The sequence below is a fragment of the Salvelinus fontinalis genome, chromosome 26 (assembly GCF_029448725.1).
Source record: "Salvelinus fontinalis isolate EN_2023a chromosome 26, ASM2944872v1, whole genome shotgun sequence".
Lineage (NCBI taxonomy): Eukaryota > Metazoa > Chordata > Actinopteri > Salmoniformes > Salmonidae > Salvelinus > Salvelinus fontinalis.
Window position 1 is genome coordinate 17,882,210 of NC_074690.1, and position 20,714 is coordinate 17,902,923.

At 43.7% G+C, this 20,714-nt stretch overlaps 2 protein-coding genes across 2 annotated transcripts; one reads left to right on the plus strand and one right to left on the minus strand.

The window, feature by feature from the left end:
• Positions 1-3,597: 3,597 nt before the first annotated feature.
• cldn1 (claudin 1) lies at positions 3,598-11,833 on the minus strand. Its single transcript, XM_055882758.1, has 4 exons — positions 11,215-11,833; positions 5,679-5,843; positions 5,229-5,313; positions 3,598-5,004 (listed from the first exon to the last, which is right to left on the minus strand). The coding sequence occupies exons 1-4, from the start codon at positions 11,435-11,437 to the stop codon at positions 4,842-4,844; spliced, it is 636 nt and encodes a 211-aa protein (XP_055738733.1). The 5' UTR covers positions 11,438-11,833; the 3' UTR covers positions 3,598-4,841.
• A 4,394-nt stretch (positions 11,834-16,227) lies between these two features.
• On the plus strand, positions 16,228-19,011 carry zgc:153913 (carboxypeptidase N subunit 2). Its single transcript, XM_055882759.1, has 2 exons — positions 16,228-16,335; positions 16,644-19,011. The coding sequence occupies exon 2, from the start codon at positions 16,650-16,652 to the stop codon at positions 18,246-18,248; it is 1,599 nt and encodes a 532-aa protein (XP_055738734.1). The 5' UTR covers positions 16,228-16,335; positions 16,644-16,649; the 3' UTR covers positions 18,249-19,011.
• Positions 19,012-20,714: the final 1,703 nt, after the last annotated feature.

The window sequence follows — 20,714 nt, forward strand, 5'->3', positions numbered from 1 at the left end:
GAATAATCAGACTTTAAAGTGTTAATCCAGAAGCAGCGTCACCACAGATTCTTCTTCAGGGAGTCTGCTGCTGGAGAGAGCTTTGGAAATGCTAAACTCGTTGGCAGCTCAGTTTCAGGTGGAAGCTCAGTGGCAGGTGTATGGCAACAGACGTAATATGGGTTAATTACATAATGGCTTGTGCAATGGATTTAGAGTATACATGGCTTCTAGCCCTACAGTCAAAAATAGTATCTTAGTCTTTTTAACTAGAATGAATATCTTACTGTAGTCATGATGGTACAGTACAAGCCTTTGCCATTCTATCTCCTTATTGACTAAGTCTCTTGAATTCACAAGAACCTTATTGGATACGTAAAAAAATCTTTACTTCAAGAAATGCAGGATTCCTTCTTTTGTCTCTTTCCAAAGAAGTCGTTTAAACAGTCGATAAACAGTGCTGTCTGCGAATGCACCAATGGCCTCTTTAGGCTACTCACATTGAACAAACTGTTCCCTGAGACTTGAACGGCCTCTTTGAGCTAAATTATGGTATCTCACACAGACTGAGAAGCATTGATTATCTTTTGGCAAAGAGAAGGGTTGGGCAGCGGGGTTCTATGGTCTGGATGTAATTCAGAGGAATCTATTTCTCATCTCATGGCCCCGTGTGACACAGTTGTCCACATAGAAATAGAATGAACAGAACAGGCTTGGAACCTCTAACCCTGGCAATATGACTGGTAAACATTATATGTCTGTGGTTGTCTGTGCTAATTCATGCTTGAGGGTAATAGGATGAAATGATTTAAAAGTTCCAAAGCTCCGTCACACATGAATGAATCAGAGCTGTGTGTGTCTTTGATAAGAAAAACGCTTGATGTGTGAGGCACCCATTAAATTTATATCTAAATTCAACAAAGTTTTCTGACAAAGAGTTAGTCCTTTCTCCTTGCTTTTGAATGAAGATATACTTGTTCAAAGTCTATATGATACAGTGAACAAGTATAGCTTCATTCAAAAGCAAGGAGAAAGGACAAAATCTTTGTCCGAAACTTTGTTGAATTTAGATATATATCTAATGGGTGCCTCACACATCATTTTCTGAAGTGGTTGATACATTATCGTGAGGGTAAATCAAGTCTGACATTTTTAAAGTGTAAATTACAAACATTAGAAGACTTTTTACACCTTTTAAACCTAATTCTTCTCAGCAACAAAGTCGAATTAAGATCCTATGTAACGGATGTGAAATGGCTAGCTAGTTAGCGGTGGTGCGCGCTAATAGCGTTTCAATCGGTTACTTTACTCGCTTTGAGACCTTGAAGTAGTGGTTCCCCTTGCTCTGCAAGGGCCGCGGCCTTTGTGGAGTGATGGGTAACGACACTTCGTGGGTAACTGTTGTTGATGTGTGCAGAGGGTCCCTGGTTCGCGCCCGGGTCGGGGCGAGGGGACGCCCTAAAATTATACTGTTACACCTACATCCTGTAATATTTCGAGTGCGTTTGTAAAACGGGATGTTGATAATGCAATGGATTTCCATTTGTCATTTAGGTTTGACACATACCAGACACACTGTGCCATGCAGTTGAAATGTCTGCATTTGCGAGCAGCACAGCTGTCGCTGTGATTGCATTAGTAGCAGCTGGATGTAATCCAGGTCTGAAACACTGATGTTAAAGTGGGTAGCCTACCATGCCTTGTGTTAAGTGCTGCTGTGCGAATGCATTTCGTCAGTCTAAATGCCTTTTTCGCTACTATCAATACAAGTCATGGAACGATTACAGTCATATCTTGAAATTAAATTGACCCCAGTGTAAGAAAATAACCTACTAATGTGAATTAATTACTGTTACTGAACTCAGATAATTTACCTCGGCGATAGTCGTCAATTAGCACACTTTGTTCATCCTGCTTATCTCCCCAGCTAGACGTTGCTGTTTAGCCTTCTGGGATCACTTGTTTAAACGGCCAAGACGATAAATACTCAACACAAATTATCTCTAGTAGCTCTTATCGCCACAGGAGGTGCCTGTGATCCAATCATCTAACTTGGATCTCTGCTGTCCTCTAGTGGTCTTTTACCTGCAAGGCAATTCCTGGTTGTACATACAGCATCTATGTGGCGGCAGGTATGGTCAGGTATGGCCAGGTATGGCGTTTTCTTTGGAGATTGCTTTTCCGTTATCACGGTATGGGAGTTTTCTAACGTATCAATTCTTGACACTGTATAATCCTTTACATGAATAAGTATTTATGAAATGTATGCTAATGTAACCGATGTGAAGTGGCTAGCTAGTTAGCGGTGGTGCGCGCTAATAGCGTTTCAATCGGTGACGTCACTCGCTCTGAGACCTGAAGTAGTTGTTCCCCCTTGCTCGAGCCCGGGTAGGGGCGAGGGGACGGACGAAAGTTAAACTGTTACACTAATACATATTTATTTATGTTTTGAATGCTTCATAAATGATTATGATTGTAATAAATTGTGTAAGTTGTTTATGAATGCTTATTCGTGGGAGAGAGAGATTGATTGGGTTGCTACATGTTTTTCATGATATAACCCCTCAAATGATGCCCTCAGACTTACTGGCCATTACAGTATAACTTCTTTGATCTCCCAAGGATCTCTGTCCCTTTTGGGCTTTAAAATACAATTTTTCCTGATGAACAATGAACATAGTACAATATTAAACATCAATTATAGGTGGCGCCAGAGGGTGGTGCTGTCTGCTAAGAAATCAGTGCAAGAGTGAAAACCTTTGGGTGGTTCGTAAACTACACCTCTAACCGCAGTCCCCAAGCACCTTAGTTGATTTGAAAGGAGTAGATGGGTTTGAGAAATATGGCTAGCATTCCCCCTATCAGGTTAAAGATAACAATTTCCTCATACCTATCCAACTTTTTCAGACCTCTAAGAAGTACATAGGAGCTAGGGCCCTGGAGCTAGGCACTGTTTCTGGATCAGTCTATAGCCAACCTGATCTGTTCTTGTGACCCCCTTCAGATCCAGGAGGATGTTTCAGGTCATGTGCGCTTGCTTTATAGTCCTATACTGTTGTACTGGACAGTTAAAGAGGCACAGCTGCAACTGGAAAACTCAACTCAGGTTTTAAACATTAGCCTAGCGATAGTGCTAAGAACTTACACAGCATTATTTCAATAGAAAAATCACAACAATCTCTTTTTATATCACTTTAGTTATTTCACTATAATTACCTGCTCTAACATTCATAAGTAAAGTTGTGTCAGTGGATTGAATTCTAACATGGGTGGATATGGTGAATAGAGGTGACATTGGATGGCTGAGGCTAAATTCAGAGGACAACTCCCTCTCCCAGCAGAGAGAAGGTTCCAGGAACATGTAAAGGCAGGTTGTTGGAGATATGAAGAATTCCTTTTGGTTTAGTCACTCCCCAGCATCTTGGCTCTGTTAGGATGACTGGGCGTGCCGTGAAATCAGAACCCTGGGGTTACACATTTTACCGCAAAGGATTGTTTATTGAAACCAACGACTGTATTGAAACCCATTCTAAAGATAGTATGTGGAAGAAAGTTACCTATGATTTCCTTGGAGAGGAGTAAAGTTTTTGCCTACAGTATGCATGTTGGAACATCAAGGATGAGAATGTTAATTCTTTATTTCACTAGTTTTAGTCTAAATTTGGATACAGTTAAATAAACATGAATATTGTCAATAATAATACATAATTGAGAGTGGGATATACATGTTCATATCTATTGAAAATTCAATGGTGATTTTTAAATATAAATTATTTTCTAGAAATTCCTCTCAAATGTTCTAAAGACCCTCAGAGGCGTGTTACTGCAGGCACAAGGTATATCAGCACAAATCAAGTCGAGACAACTCCCTTTTCAAAATATAACGCAGGAGCTAACGGGAGACAGGAGAGAACTATAGATCTAATTTAGTTACTGTGTAGATATCTTACTGCTTTGTTGTAGAGCGTTTAACACAAAGAGCTTGAGAGGATCTGCAGAGAAGAATGGGACAAACTCCCTAAATACAGGTGTGGCAAGCTTGGAGCATCATACCCAAGAAGACTCAAGGCTGTAATCGCTGCCAAAGGTGCTTCAACAAAGTACTGAGTAAAGGGTCTGAATACTTATGTAAATGTGATATTTCAATTTTTTATACATTTGCTAAAATAAAAAATAAACTGTTTTTGCTTTGTCATTATGGGGTATTGTGTATAAATTGATGAGGGGGGGAAACAATTTAATACATTTTAGAATAAGGCTGTAATGTAACAAAACCTGGAAAAAGTCAAGGGGTCTAAATATAATGCACTGTACATCTCAAACTACACACAAATACTATTTTCACACTACTGGGCCGACCTAAGCGGGGCCGAGCTGAACAGTGCTGTCCTCGTTACGCATCCACCATAGTTGCTGGAATCATGAACAGTGTAAAAAGAAAACATCAGAGCCAGCACAGTGCAGTTTGGGTTGAATCGATAGTGTGAAAATAGTAATAGAGTACTGTATGAGTACTGTATGTATGCACCATGGATATATTGCTTGCTAGTGGAGAGTCTCACAGTAAAACAACCAGAAATGAAAATGCCAGAAATCATGAATTCAACCAAACCAACCATCAAATCAACAAAAAATAACCCCAGCTTTGACCCTAGGCAGTGCTGTACCCTGAATAGAGAGCGGATGGATGGAGGTGGGTCATGTTCAGCACAAAACAGAGAAAAACGGACTTAAATGGAGTGAAACGGGAAGGCACTACCCGACCAGTAAGTAAAGGCTTGTTTTCGATTTTTCCGTTGCACAACATTTTGAAACCTCTACCCTAATGAACACGACCCTGGTCTTCTGGATATCCCCAGGCTCTAGACGTAGTCTCTGCCTGCCGGGGCAGCGGAGTGGTTCGGGGGGTAGCGGGAGGACTTTCCTGAGCCTTTACTGGAGCAGTTGCAACAAAGGAAGGCTCCACCTATGATGGTGAGGCAGGCAGAACCCCAACCTACGAACAGGGCCTTGCCAAACTCATACCTGCAGATAGACATTTCAATAACAATATCAATCAAGAACTAAACATTGATTATGGTAAGTTATGTATAGAGGCACAACTGCAACCTTGAAATATTGCGTATCTATAATATTCACACAATCGTAATATATTGCATAATTTACGCAAAACCCAGCTAGGTTATGATTCTCCCCGAAGACAAACAAAGCCTTCCTAGTCCCCTGTCCAAATGATAATGACAGCACACCTGGAGTTTGTAGGAGTGAAGGGGTCGTAGAATTCCTTTGCTATTCTGTTCCCGTACCAGGAAGTCCCCACCAGAGCACACAGACCTAAGTGACAGGAGGACAACATCATAGGAAAAATCATCAATAGATATTTATGTAGAAAGAATCTGGTTGAAAAAAAATGTGGGCTTGTAATGCAATATGAAATGACAGGGTAGGCAGAGGAAACATGACATCAAGTTTAAAAGGAAGTACCCCGTACTATTTTGAAACATGTGGCTGAGGTACTAACTACTAGTTAGCATGACTTCCAGTGTGTTGTTTCTTTAGTCAACACCTTTGTATAACACTTTCTTTGGTGTGTCAAGTCGGGAACTGTTTCAGCAACAAACAAAAAAAGAAGAACAAGATTCATGCAAATAGATGAATAAAGATCTATTGCATGGCACTGTGTGGACTATAAGCCCCACCTGCGATAATGATGACGATTCCTCCAGTCAGGGCAACTTTGCGCTTCTGCTCCTGGTCCTCAGCCAGACAGGTGGTACACTTCATGCCCACCATGGCCACCAGGATGGCAATGCCAGCCAGCAGGATGGCACCCACCATGAGACCTCGTGTGCCCTGCACCATCCCTGGGGGCAAGAGAAAGGACAGAAGACACAATCTGTCATGTTTTGTCTTTGATCATCATGTCTTGTCCCTGTGCTTCCCTCTGCTGGTCTTATTAGGTTCTTTCTCTCTTTCTATTTCTCTCTCTCCTCCTCCCTCTTTCCCTCTCCCGCTCTCTCTCTCTATCGTTCCGTTCTTGCTCCCAGCTGTTTCTCATTCTCCTAACGACCTCATTTACTCTTTCACACCTGTCCCCTATTTTGCCCTCTGATTAGAGTCCCTATTTCTCCCTCTGTTTTCCGCTTCTGTCTTTGTCGGATTCTTGTTTGAGGTTAGCTGCTCTGTGTCCTTGTTCCGCCCTGTTGTGTTTTTGCATTTGTCAGATGCTGCGTGTGAGCAGGTGTCTATGTCAGCTACGGTCTGTGCCTTCCTGAAGCGACCTGCAGTCTGGGGTCGCGTCTCCAGTCGTTCCTCTCTACTGACAAGAGGTTTTCAGTTTCCTGTTTTGGATTACCTTTGATATATCCAGGAACATCATTGTTTGTTTAAAACTGGAATAAAGACTCTGTTTCTATTACGTCGCTTTTGGGTCCTCCTTCATCAGCATAACAGAAGAATCCGACCAAGAATGGACCCAGCGACTACGGATTCTCTCAACACTGCCGTCAAGATCCAGGGAGCAATGCTCGGCAGACACGAGCAGGAATTGTCTGCTGCTCGTCATGCCGTTGAGACCCTGGCCGCTCAGGTCTCCGATCTCTCAGGACAGTTTCAGAGTCTTCGTCTCGTACCACAAGCTACTTCCTGGTCTTCCGAGTCTCCGGAACCTAGGGTTAATAATCCACCATGTTACTCTGGGCAGCCCACTGAGTGTCGCTCCTTTCTCACCCAGTGTGATATTGTGTTCTCTCTCCAGCCCAACACATACTCTGGAGAGAGAGCTCGGATCGCTTACGTCATATCACTCCTTACTGGTCGGGCTCGGGAGTGGGGCACAGCTATCTGGGAGGCAAGGGCTGAGTGTTCTAAAGTTTATCAGAACTTTAAGGAGGAGATGATACGGGTCTTTGATCGTTCAGTTTTTGGGAAGGAGGCTTCCAGGGGTCTGGCTTCCCTATGTCAAGGTGATCGATCCATAACGGATTACTCTATAGAGTTTCGAACTCTTGCTGCATCCAGTGACTGGAACGAGCCGGCGTTGCTCGCTCGTTTTCTGGAGGGACTCCACGCTGAGGTTAAGGATGAGATTCTCTCCCGGGAGGTTCCTTCCAGCGTGGACTCTTTGATTGCACTCGCCATCCGCATAGAACGACGGGTAGATCTTCGTCACCGAGCTCGTGGAAGAGAGCTCGCGTTAACGGGGTTTCCCTTCTCCGCATCTCAACCATCTCCTTCCATCGGCTCAGAGACTGAGCCCATGCAGCTGGGAGGTATTCACATCTCGACTAAGGAGAGGGAACGGAGAATCACCAACCGCCTTTGCTTCTATTGCGGTTCTGCTGGACATTTTGTCATGTCATGTCCAGTTAAAGGCCAGAGCTCATCAGTAAGCGGAGGGCTACGGGTGAGCGCTACTACTCAGGTCTCTCCATCAAGATCCTGTACTACCTTGTCGGTCCATCTACGCTGGACCGGGTCGGCTGCTTCCTGCAGTGCCTTGATAGACTCTGGGGCTGAGGGTTGTTTTATGGACGAAGCATGGGCTCGGAAACATGACATTCCTCTCAGACAGTTAGGGAGGCTCACACCCATGTTCGCCTTAGATGGTAGTCCTCTCCCCAGTATCAGATGTGAGACACTACCTTTAACCCTCACAGTATCTGGTAACCATAGTGAGACCATTTCTTTTTTGATTTTTTGTTCACCTGTTACACCTGTTGTTTTGGGTCATCCCTGGCTAGTATGTCATAATCCTTCTATTAATTGGTCTAGTAATTCTATCCTATCCTGGAACGTTTCTTGTCATGTGAAGTGTTTAATGTCTGCTATCCCTCCTGTTTCTTCTGTCCCCTCTACTCAGGAGGAGCCTGGTGATGTGACAGGAGTGCCGGAGGAATATCATGATCTACGCACGATCTTCAGTCAGTCCAGAGCCAACTCTCTTCCTCCTCACCGGTCGTATGATTGTTGTATTGATCTCCTTCCGGGGACCACTCCCCCTCGGGGTAGATTATTCTCTCTGTCGGCTTCCGAACGTAAGGCTCTCGAGGATTATCTGTCTGCTGAAGGCATTCAGATGGATCCCGCTAAGGTCCAGGCTGTCAGCGATTGGCCCGTTCCTAAGTCACGTGTCGAGTTACAGCGCTTTCTCGGTTTCGCTAATTTCTATCGGCGTTTCATTCGTAATTTCGGTCAAGTGGCTGCTCCTCTCACAGGTCTGACTTCTGTCAAGTCTTGCTTTAAGTGGTCCGGTTCCGCCCAGGGAGCTTTTGATCTCCTCAAGAAGCGTTTTACATCCTCCCCTATCCTTGTTACTCCTGACGTCACTAAACAATTCATTGTCGAGGTTGACGCTTCAGAGGTGGGCGTGGGAGCCATTCTGTCCCAGCGCTTCCAGTCTGACGATAAGGTCCATCCTTGCGCTTACTTTTCTCATCGCTTGTCGCCATCGGAACGCAACTATGATGTGGGTAACCGCGAACTGCTCGCCATCCGCTTAGCCTTAGGCGAATGGCGACAGTGGTTGGAGGGGGCGACCGTTCCTTTTGTCGTTTGGACTGACCATAAGAACCTTGAGTACATCCGTTCTGCCAAACGACTTAATGCACGTCAAGCTCGTTGGGCGTTGTTTTTCGCTCGTTTCGAGTTCGAGATTTCCTATCGTCCGGGAAATAAGAACACCAAGCCTGATGCTTTATCCCGTCTCTTTAGTTCTCCAGTGGTTTCTACCGAACCCGAGGGGATTCTTCCTGAAGGGCGTGTTGTCGGGTTGACTGTCTGGGGAATTGAGAGACAGGTAAAGCAAGCACTCACTCACACTGCGTCGCCGCGCGCTTGTCCTAGTAACCTTCTGTTCGTTCCTGTCTCTACTCGTCTGGCTGTTCTTCAGTGGGCTCATTCTGCCAAGTTAGCTGGCCACCCCGGCGTTCGGGGTACGCTTGCTACTATTCGCCAGCGGTTTTGGTGGCCTACTCAGGAGCGGGACACGCGCCGTTTTGTGGCTGCTAGTTCGGACTGCGCGCAGACTAAGTCAGGTAACTCTCCTCCTGCCGGTCGTCTTAGACCGCTTCCCATTCCTTCTCGACCATGTTCTCAGATCGCCTTAGACTTTATTACCGGTCTGCCTTCGTCTGCGGGGAGGACTGTGAGAGCCGCCAATAAACGTAGGATTAAGAGTCCTAGGTATTGTCGCGGTCAGAGAGTGTGGCTTTCCACTCGTAACCTTTCCCTTACGACAGCTTCTCGCAAGTTGACTCCGCGGTTCATTGGTCCGTTCCGTGTCTCTCAGGTCGTTAATCCTGTCGCTGTGCGACTGCTTCTTCCGCGACATCTTCGTCGCGTCCACCCTGTCTTCCATGTCTCTTGTGTCAAGCCTGTTCTTCGCGCCCCCGTTCGTCTTCCCTCCCGTCCTTGTCGAGGGCGCTCCTATTTACAAGGAACGGAGGATCATGGACATGCGTTCTCAGGGACGTGGTCACCAGTACTTAGTGGATTGGGAGGGTTACGGTCCTGAGGAGAGGAGTTGGGTTCCATCTCGGGACGTGCTGGACCGTTCGTTGATTGATGATTTCCTTCGTCGCCGCCAGGGTTCCTCCTCGAGTGCGCCAGGAGGCGCTTGGTGAGTGGGGGGGTACTGTCATGTTTTGTCTTTGATCATCATGTCTTGTCCCTGTGCTTCCCTCTGCTGGTCTTATTAGGTTCTTTCTCTCTTTCTATTTCTCTCTCTCCTCCTCCCTCTTTCCCTCTCCCGCTCTCTCTCTCTATCGTTCCGTTCTTGCTCCCAGCTGTTTCTCATTCTCCTAACGACCTCATTTACTCTTTCACACCTGTCCCCTATTTTGCCCTCTGATTAGAGTCCCTATTTCTCCCTCTGTTTTCCGCTTCTGTCTTTGTCGGATTCTTGTTTGAGGTTAGCTGCTCTGTGTCCTTGTTCCGCCCTGTTGTGTTTTTGCATTTGTCAGATGCTGCGTGTGAGCAGGTGTCTATGTCAGCTACGGTCTGTGCCTTCCTGAAGCGACCTGCAGTCTGGGGTCGCGTCTCCAGTCGTTCCTCTCTACTGACAAGAGGTTTTCAGTTTCCTGTTTTGGATTACCTTTGATATATCCAGGAACATCATTGTTTGTTTAAAACTGGAATAAAGACTCTGTTTCTATTACGTCGCTTTTGGGTCCTCCTTCATCAGCATAACACAATCAATCAATAATAGAATTTCATATTTGATATTTAATGATTGTCATTACTATGCCATTACATGTTATTACATACGTCATAGGGCATACATATAGCCTAGCTACTGAATAACATCAGATTGCCTAAATAATATTATATTCTCAATGTATTCAGAGCTAATAAAATTATAATAGAAAATGGATAATTGGGAAGGAATGCAAATGTTATGGCGTCTCATCACCTCGAAAGTAAAACAAATGCAGGTTCAATTGACGAGGAAAATGCTGAATGTTAATTATAAACTGGGTGGTTCGAGGCGTGAATGCTGATAGGCTGAAAGCCTACTGCTTTAATTAAGTTGGTAACCAGTTTATAATAGCAATAAGGCACCTCTGGGTTTTGTGGTATATTGCCAATATACCACGGCTAAGGAATATATCCAGGCGTTCCGTGTTGCGTTGTGCGTAAGAACAGCCCTTAGCCATGGTATATTGGTAATATACTGTACCACACCCACCCGGGCATTGTTGCTTTATTAAAACATTCTTCAAACATTTGTTAAGAAATTGGATTTTGAATTAATATGGACTTCAGATTTCCATTGTATCAGACACTGACGCACAATGGGGTTGGGGTTTAAACCTAGTGTAGTTGGAGCTCATGTGTTTTCCTCTGTTACCATGGGGAGCAGGCATGATGGTTATCCTTGGCATTCTCAAGACTTGTCTGTACATGCATGAGATCTTCTGTAGCATGGGGGGATACGTTCTTAAGCCTCACTTAGTCTATTGTAGGGTAATGCATTTTTTCAAAGATCAGATTAATTTACTTTATTGGTCACATACACATATTTAGCAGATGTTATTGCGGGTGTAGTGAAATGCTCGTGTTCCTAGTTCCAACAGTGGAGTAGTATCAAGTATTTTATGAACACTTTACAGATGTGGAGTAATTTATAGGCCTTCTGATACCAAGTTTTGAACCATGAAAAAGGCTTGATAAATCGTTAATAATTGTTTTTATAGTACTGTATAGCATGAAAAATCAATTCAAGTAATAAATTACCCGTTAGTTGGAGCAGAGAATCGTACACTTTACACTGGATTTGACCAGTGCTCTGTGACACACAAGACTTCCAAAGCCCCTCGTACATGGCTTGCGCCGTTATGATGTTGTCCCCAGCATAGGATGACAGTTTCCACTCGGCCATGATCGTGGATGCTATCAACCCGATGAAGCCAAAAAAAGACAAGACGAATCCAAGGAGCTGTATCCCCGCGTTTGCCATTTCACTAAATAAATGGTTAATAAATGAAAGATAAACCCTCAATAATATAGAAGAGATGAATTGGGTCCACTCAGTATTCACATAAAATCCACATAAAATCCCAAATTCCAGAAGGGTCCTCGAAACTTCAGGTACAACTAGAGATGAAGAGATAAAGCGAGAGGGGTTACTCCGCCCAAAATCTGTCCACGAAAATAAGACCACGAAGTGAGGATTTTATTTTATGGCCAATGAGAGAGTATCGAATTTGGTCAATAAAAATGGAATTGCTAATTTGCTACAAGAGCATTATTTGATCGAATATAAGTTTCGTAATAGTTAGGTTATTACAAATGCACTGATATAAGTGGACGCCCGTGGCATTTCGGCAACTTTGAAAACACTTATTCTATATCGGAGTTCTGCCTAGTCACACGCGTATCTACCCTCTCATTGGCTAGAATGGTCCCACGTGATCTCGCCTCCTCCCGCCTGCCTCCATCGTTGAGGACATGTATTTTCCATTGTTGGAGCGGTCACTTTACTTTCTTGTCAATATAATAGAACATCTTTGATATTTCAGTCTGCGCTTGGTTGGCAGTTTAGCGTTTTTTGTCATGAATCTTATTCTGGAGGCAGCTCCGCAGAGTGGTCACTAGATGGCACAGCCACAAAGTCATAACATCTGATTTTAAACCTTACCCTAACTTTAACCCTAACACTAACCACGCTGCTAACCCTAATGCCTAACCCTAACCTTAAATCAAGACCAAAAAGCAATTTTTGTTTTCAAGAATTTGTACAATATAGCCAATTTTGACTTTTCAGCTGGCCCATCTTGCAGAAATAACTCAGTTCTGTCTCCAGGACAAGACTCATCCCAATTAACGTCAATCTGCGTTTATTTGGCGCTCTGGTAAAGGTGTAGTTTACATTTAGTAATTTAGTTCCTTCAACCTTTTCTTGCCCAGGGACCCCCTCCCAGGCAAACCGGCGACCCAGGGAGACCTCACCATACATTGTTTAAAAAAAAAAATCACATATCTTGTCTTATCACCAGCTGAATGGTAATAGCAAGATTAAGCTAATCAACGTTTTAAAATGAATAGATTTGGGAGATCGTTTTTTCATTATTTTGACCTACCCACATTATCATTGGAGGAAGTGTAAACTCTAATATTGCCCACTTGCTAGAAAGGTAATTCCAAACACATTTTCGGTAAGAGCAGCTGTTTTGCTGGTTAAACAAAGGTTAGCCATGGCAAAACATGTATGTTGAAGTTAAGAAAGCTTACCAGCATTCAGCCTTACTGGTAGCCTATTGACAGGTGCTTATTCAAAGCATTTGTCAGATACTCCAGTGAGTGTCATTGGCTTCAATGAGTGTCACTTGCTCAATATTAGGTTGAAAAATAAAGTTGGCATTAATAGAATGAAGATACTCTCCTCTTTTCTACTGTAGGTAGTCTATGTTATTCAAAATGTGCTTATTCGGTTGTTGCTCGCGATATCCATAAAAACATATATATATATGTTACATATATATATACACTGCTCAAAAAAATAAAGGGAACACTTAAACAACACAATGTAACTCCAAGTCAATCACACTTCTGTGAAATCAAACTGTCCACTTAGGAAGCAACACTGATTGACAATAAATGTCACATGCTGTTGTGCAAATGGAATAGACAAAAGGTGGAAATTATAGGCAATTAGCAAGACACCCCCCAAAACAGGAGTGATTCTGCAGGTGGTGACCACAGACCACTTCTCAGTTCCTATGCTTCCTGGCTGATGTTTTGGTCACTTTTGAATGCTGGCGGTGCTCTCACTCAAGTGGTAGCATGAGACGGAGTCTACAACCCACACAAGTGGCTTAGCTAATGCAGTTCATCCAGGATGTCACATCAATGCGAACTGTGGCAAAAAGGTTTGCTGTGTCTGTCAGCGTAGTGTCCAGAGCATGCAGGCACTACCAGGAGACAGGCCAGTACATCAGGAGACGTGGAGGAGGCCGTAGGAGGGCAACAACCCAGCAGCAGGACCGGTACCTCCGCCTTAGTGCAAGGAGGTGCACTGCCAAAGCCCTGCAAAATGACCTCCAGCAGGCCACAAATGTGCATGTGTCAGCATATGGTCTCACAAGGGGTCTGAGGATCTCATCTCGGTACCTAATGGCAGTCAGGCTACCTCTGGCGAGCACATGGAGGGCTGTGCGGCCCCACAAAGAAATGCCACCCCACACCATGACTGACCCATCGCCAAACCGGTCATGCTGGAGGATGTTGCAGGCAGCAGAACGTTCTCCACGGCGTCTCCAGACTCTGTCACGTCTGTCACATGTGCTCATGTGCTCAGTGTGAACCTGCTTTCATCTGTGAAGAGCACAGGGCGCCAGTGGCGAATTTGCCAATCTTGGTGTTCTCTGGCAAATGCGAAACGTCTTGCACGGTGTTGGGCTGTAAGCACAACCCCCACCTGTGGACGTCGGGCCCTCATACCACCCTCATGGAGTCTGTTTCTGACCGTTTGAGCAGACACATGCACATTTGTGGCCTGCTGGAGGTCTTTTTGCAGGGCTCTGGCAGTGCACCTCCTTGCACAAAGGCGGAGGTAGCGGTCCTGCTGCTGGGTTGTTGCCCTCCTACGGCCTCCTCCACGTCTCCTGATGTACTGGCCTGTCTCCTGGTAGCGCCTGCATGCTCTGGACACTACGCTGACAGACACAGCAAACCTTTTTGCCACAGTTCGCATTGATGTGCCATCCTGGATGAACTGTACTACATGAGCCACTTGTGTGGGTTGTAGACTCCGTCTCATGCTACCACTTGAGTGAGAGCACCGCCAGCATTCAAAAGTGACCAAAACATCAGCCAGGAAGCATAGGAACTGAGAAGTGGTCTGTGGTCACCACCTGCAGAATCACTCCTGTTTTGGGGGGTGTCTTGCTAATTGCCTATAATTTCCACCTTTTGTCTATTCCATTTGCACAACAGCATGTGACATTTATTGTCAATCAGTGTTGCTTCCTAAGTGGACAGTTTGATTTCACAGAAGTGTGATTGACTTGGAGTTACATTGTGTTGTTTAAGTGTTCCCTTTATTTTTTTGAGCAGTGTATATTGTCTGGCCCCCGCAGTACCTCCCGGATTTAGTCTACACACAGCGCATCCTTTGGGGCCACCTGTAGGAATGTCCTGGAATTCCATTCATTTTGCAAATGGGTTGTAATTGCCGCCTAGTGGAAGTTTTTTGTCCTTATTTTAAAGGGCGCAGTGAAGTGTGACACCAGTTTCTTTTACAGGTTTTTATTTCATGATCAAAAGGTTTTCTTTAGTTGATCAAGAAAATGTAGTCGTAGGCTACCAATGACTTGATAGAAAAAAACACGTTTCCAATGGTAGACTAAGTCTATCAGGTATTTGATCATGAATGAAGGTAATGAATGACACCTTTTCTAGCCCCTTTTCGCACTTGAGAAAACAACACAACATGAGAACAAAAGACACACAAACCTGCTTTCATAAAGACCTAATCTAACAAATTCCATCAGAACCATATAATTCCATACATGATGACAGAGAGGGCATCACCACAGAATCATATTCATAAAATTAATAGAACACTGTGATGTTATTCTAATGATGTCACAATAAGGAATGGAATCATTTGAATAGGCCTTCAGAACTCTACAACTACAACGAAGACAGCGACTTTGACACAGATCATTTTTTTATTATTCCAAATTCGACAGATTTAGCTTTAAAATATGACTTTATGTCAGTGGAGTTTCTCCATTTACATTACATCTAGAAAATATAATTGGAAAACATAATTTTGTGTCGAAAAAAAGTATATCTTACATAATAACGTTTTTTGATCACACTGTTGCTGAGAATTTTCAATGATTAAAAAGGCTTCTAAAGTTTGTCATTTCCACTTTAAAATGTCAGACTTGATGTTCCCTAACGAGAAATGTAGCAACCCCTACAAAATATGTACATTAATTATAATCCACATAATAATTCAAATTTCCAGTTGCCGCAGGATTATTTTCCTGCTGTAGTCAAATGACACAACAAGAAATACAAATTCAGGTACAATAGAAATTCCGGTTTTAAGTAAGAAGTCACATTATTCTTATACTGTTCCAAGGCAAATTGCACTCAAAAGAGATTCAGCTGGGGCCCATGACGGCAGTAACGGTTTAGTGAAGTCTCACACTTAAATTATCATCCAAGCCAGAACATGTCTTGTTTTTTTTCTTCTTCTCTGCTACTGTTTGTAATAGAATGTGATGAGCAATGTACTACGAGTCACTTGATTGCTTTAGGAAGGTCTCTGGTAAAAGTGTTTGCACATGGCCTGGTATAAAATAATACTTTGAGATGGACATTTCTCTTCTGCTTCCTGAACCCAACATGTCCGACACACACACACACACACACACACACACACACACACACACACACACACACACACACACACACACACACACACACACACACACACACACACACACACACACACACACACACACACACACACACACACACACACACACACACACACACACACACACAAGGCTGATTCAGAGGGCAGTCACAGTGCAGCGCCCAATGACCAGTGTAGAGTGTCTCCAAAATGGGCCCGCTATATCTACTGTATATCATACCAACCACGTTGAATCTCAGCAGCCCCATTTGATTTCGGAAACTGCCCCGTCCCCGTCCCCTGTGAGCTAATGATTGAATGACAGAATCTGTCCAACAGCCAAAGGGTTTGTCTTGCCTAATGTAGGTATGTTGTGGGTGGATTTGCACAGTGCTGGACTCAGTTGGACTCAGCCCTCAAATCCACAAGGGAATTTATTTCCTCTGCTTTGTGGGAATTCTAAACACAGATACAAAACACAGGTATGTTATGACTGGTTTTCTTGATTATGAGATTAAGAAACAGAATATCAAACGGTCAGCAATGGCCCTGCTATGTCTTAAAAATGGTTAGCTAATAGCATTACTTTCTGTGAAATGCTAAATATCAGGGAGGCTTGATGTCAACATCAAAGTCAGCATCTAGCTGAATTGTAATTCCCCTCACCCAATACATTTGGGAAAAGTGTTCCCTTTTGCCCACTGTACTCAATGTGCTCACTCAAAGAACAGAGGTATTTGAAATATTAGAATATACATTTAATTCAAACCTCTTCATTCTATTTCTACAGTGAATAATGTGGAAAGACTTTGGTTCCATGTTATGGCTGATGCTCCACCTCTCTTACCAAGGGAACACTTCCGACATAAATTGTCCTCCCAGATGCCAGTGTTTCACGCCGACTAAGGTGATGTGTTCTGAGGAGAGCATGAGAAGCATGCCCACGAACATCTCCACACAGGTGAAGGAGTTGGTCATTATGACGACGGGAATGACGCACCTGGGCTCGATCACGATGCAGTACAGCCGACATCTCACCAAGCTGGTCTTCTTCAACAATTTGCTGCGGGATGTCTCCACCATGGCCTTTGATCACTTGACCGGGCTCGAGGAGCTGGAGATCAGCGGCAACTCTTGGCTGGATTGTTTGAACCTAGGAACTTTCAGCAAGCAGAGAAACCTCACCAAACTTTTGCTCAACTTCAACAGGTTCAAGTCACTGAATGACGGCCTCTTCAGTTCGCTTCAGAAGCTGAGGACTCTTCAGCTGAAGGGCAACATCATCTCTCACCTGCCCAGGCAGCTCTTCCAGAACCTGAGTATTCACGCTCTTGACCTGTCCCTGAACATGCTCACAGGGGTGGACAAGGAGCTCCTCAGCGGCTTGTCCCAGCTAGAGTCCCTCAAACTAGGCTACAATATGATCAACGTCCTCTTGCCCGACACTTTCCACAACATCTCCCACGTGAAAGAGCTTTGCCTGCAGGGAAACCAGATATCTTACCTCCCTCAGGGTGTCTTTTCACATTTACAGAAACTAGAGGAGCTGAACCTTCGCAGCAACTTGATCACAAATGTGAGTTCTGGAACCTTTCCCGTTGGCTTGAAAGAGCTGGATCTCAAAGGCAACAGGCTGGTTCAGCTTTCGCCTGACTCGTTTGGTCGTCTAACCAGTCTCACACACCTGTTTCTGTCAATGAACCAGCTCACTAACCTTCCAGAGGACATCTTTCGGAACCTGACGGGCCTGCAAAACCTGGACCTCTCGGAGAACCAGCTCACATCGCTGCCGGGAACTATCTTCCAAGATCTCACCAAGATTGAAATTGTCCACCTGCAGAATAACAACCTGAGCTCTCTGGAGGCCATGCTGTTTGAGGACCAGGCCTTCTTGGAGCAGCTGTACCTCTCAGAGAACAACCTCCAGACCCTTCCTCAGGGCTTCTTTGACACGTTCTTACACGAGAACGTGATGAGACTGCGCAGGAACCCCTGGAGCTGCGACTGCCACATGCTATATCTGTATGACTATGTGGCGGAGCACAGTCACTTGGTGGAGGACCTGAGTAATGTGTATTGTAAAGGCCCTGAGCCTTTGACAGGACAGGGTCTGGTCTCCTTAGAGAGGGACCAGCTGGTGTGTCCAGGTAATTTCTCTTCTAGCGCCAAAGCCACCCCCTTCCAAGGCTTGGACGAGAGCCCACACCCTAGCAAGTGTACTGTCCAGTTCATCAACGACAACATGACTATCAAGTGCAAAATGACTAAATGTTCCCCATTGAGACTTATGGTGCATTTCAAAGAAGGGGATGGCACCACGTCTGAGTACATCATGAAAAAGGACTGGGCAGAATCTTCACAGTGTAGCAATGGGACTATAACTCTCACTGTGTGAATGGTGTTTATCAGCGCATGGGCTGAAGCTTTGCAATAACTTCTCTATGCAGATTGGATTTTCTTTATCCATCTACGTACATCATAGAGTTTTATCAAACACACAATATTTTATATGCCAACATACTGTATATGAGATGAGAGTGAATTCCACCTGAATTTCATTTAATTTTGAAGGTATTGGCTTTGAATAATTTATAATATGATGTCTCGCAGACACAAGCAGTATTGGTATGGGCTTAACAAATGTCTCCTACTGCCAATGTCAATATTGTACAGACTTTTAACTCAACTCAAACCTGATAACCAGGCTGACGGTGTTTCCCACTCATAGCTGAGAGATAAGAGAGGTGGATGAACTATCTCTTGCGCGGTTCAAAGTTCATCCCTAGAGTTCTAGAGACTATGTAATGAACATAGTATATGATTGTGTGGATGGTACCAACAGATATATCTACTGCAATGTATGCTCTTGCCAGCAGATGACTCTATTCCTCCATTGACTTCCCTGGCCATGTTCCTTAAATTTACTCACACTTTCAGCACCACTGAAACTTGTAGATTATCTGTAGATTCTCAAACATCAACACACATGTTTAGATCTAGTAGATGGTAACTCTGTTAACATGCAACAACAAATTCACATACTGCTTTCAACCACCCCAGCAATGAACTTTGTTGTTTTGTTTAGTTGATTAGTCTTAATTAATTAAACTGACAATCTGTGTATGGCTAATTTAACATCTATAAAATGATCAATCCTCCTGTGGAAGACAATATAATTAATGTGGTAACCTTGTTTATCTCCATTTTAAAGTAATCAATGCAGTTAACATATGGATTTTTTTTTTTTAATCTAAGTAGCAATCCATTTGGAAATATATTTGAATAACTCTTGTATTATCATTTATTATAAATAATTGATAATTATAAGACCCTGCAAAAGATCAAACATGTTATAGCGAAATCAGAGAAGACAAAATTCTGGAACACAAATCCAACAAACACAAGCATGGGTGCAGGTGCATACAAATCTCCCCCATGGAGATCAATTTAAGAGCTTCTCTCACTCTTTTATTCTGGGGTTTAAAAGTTGATCGAGACAAACAAGTCGTCCACAGAGACCTGTCTTCACACCCCTCTGCCCCTGGACACAGGAGAAGATGATAGTACCAGGGAGAGAAAATAGAGAGATGAGGAAGAAGGAGGGGGAAGAAGGGGAAAGGGATGAGTGGGGCCCACAGATGGCAACACCTTGAATAAAGCACTCTAACCCCAGGGTTTATAAGGGTCAGGGGTCATCGGGTCAATTGTGTCCTTGGTCTGAGCTGACATCACAATTCCAATGACAAAGTAGCAGCATCCAAAGTTGGCAGGGATGGCATGAAACAGCGTAATCCTGACTTGACCAAAACTAAGAGGTAAACATGAATTGTGGGGAAATATTTGTCCCAATACACATATCTAATGATCACCAAATGAGCACAATATAAGTACTGGGGTGTTCACTCAAATATCACTGGTCCTATAGCCAGGGCCAGCCCTAGCCTTTTAGGGGCCCTAAGTGAGATTTGGTTGGGGAGCCCCCCAACTAGCAGTAAAACATTTTAGCGATCCCCCTCTTGACAGCGGAGAGAAAAATGTTTGAAAGTTAATTTCCTGCAATTCTACACATTTTCTCATGGGGCGTAGTTTTAAAGCTAATTTCCTTTAATTGTACACATTTTGCAATGACTTATGCCATGTTAATACAGTATGATATCTGAGTGAGAATGACTAACACAATCATTGAGGGCCCCCTAGAGGTAAGGGTATGTTCCCTGCGTACCGGTTTGTATTTGGCAATGATAACTGCAAATTTAGATAGCTGGCTAGACTAACTACCAACTACTGCTGAAGCACAGCCGAATTTAGAAATTGCGCTTGGTGTACTACTATTCTTATTCTCAACAGAAGTTCCTAAAACTGGGGCCCTAAGCAACCGTTTTTGTCACTTATGCCTGGGACCAGCTGCCTACAGCTTTGGTGCACAACAAGTCTATTCAGCCATTAAGACGAAGCTGGACACTAACCCAAAAATACAAATTGAATTTGAGGTTTAGCATTTTGTTGATTGAACACAAATCTAGAATTAATTTAAAACTTGTCTTTTCAATAAATCAGCTCCTCGGTATTGAATGCAGAGCAGTGTTGCACCGGTATGAAGTTTGTCCCTTTATTTACACCGGTATAAAGTTTACCATCTTTATTTGCACTTAGGGACAGTTATAACAGGTAAAATACTAACATCAACATAAATCAATCAGACTGTAAACTAGCTTGATTACAACCATACGGCTAACAACCCAATCACCAGCGGTAATGACTGATGTTCTGAGGAGAGGTCAAGTATTCAGACCAGGATCCCTCTCTTATCTCCTTTATCTTTAATAGAGTTATCATCACCATCAAATCAGTCATTAAGATC

Bases quoted from the DNA above. Each gene is read 5' to 3' on its own strand.
- cldn1 (XM_055882758.1), bottom strand. From the start codon at position 11,437: ATGGCAAACGCGGGGATACAGCTCCTTGGATTCGTCTTGTCTTTTTTT. The intron at 5,844-11,214 runs GTAATTTATTAC...TCTTGCCCCCAG, and splicing joins TTCTCTGCTCCAACTAACGG to GGATGGTGCAGGGCACACGA. The intron at 5,314-5,678 runs GTGGGGCTTATA...CCTGTCACTTAG, and splicing joins AATCGTCATCATTATCGCAG to GTCTGTGTGCTCTGGTGGGG.
- zgc:153913 (XM_055882759.1), top strand. From the start codon at position 16,650: ATGTGGAAAGACTTTGGTTCCATGTTATGGCTGATGCTCCACCTCTCT.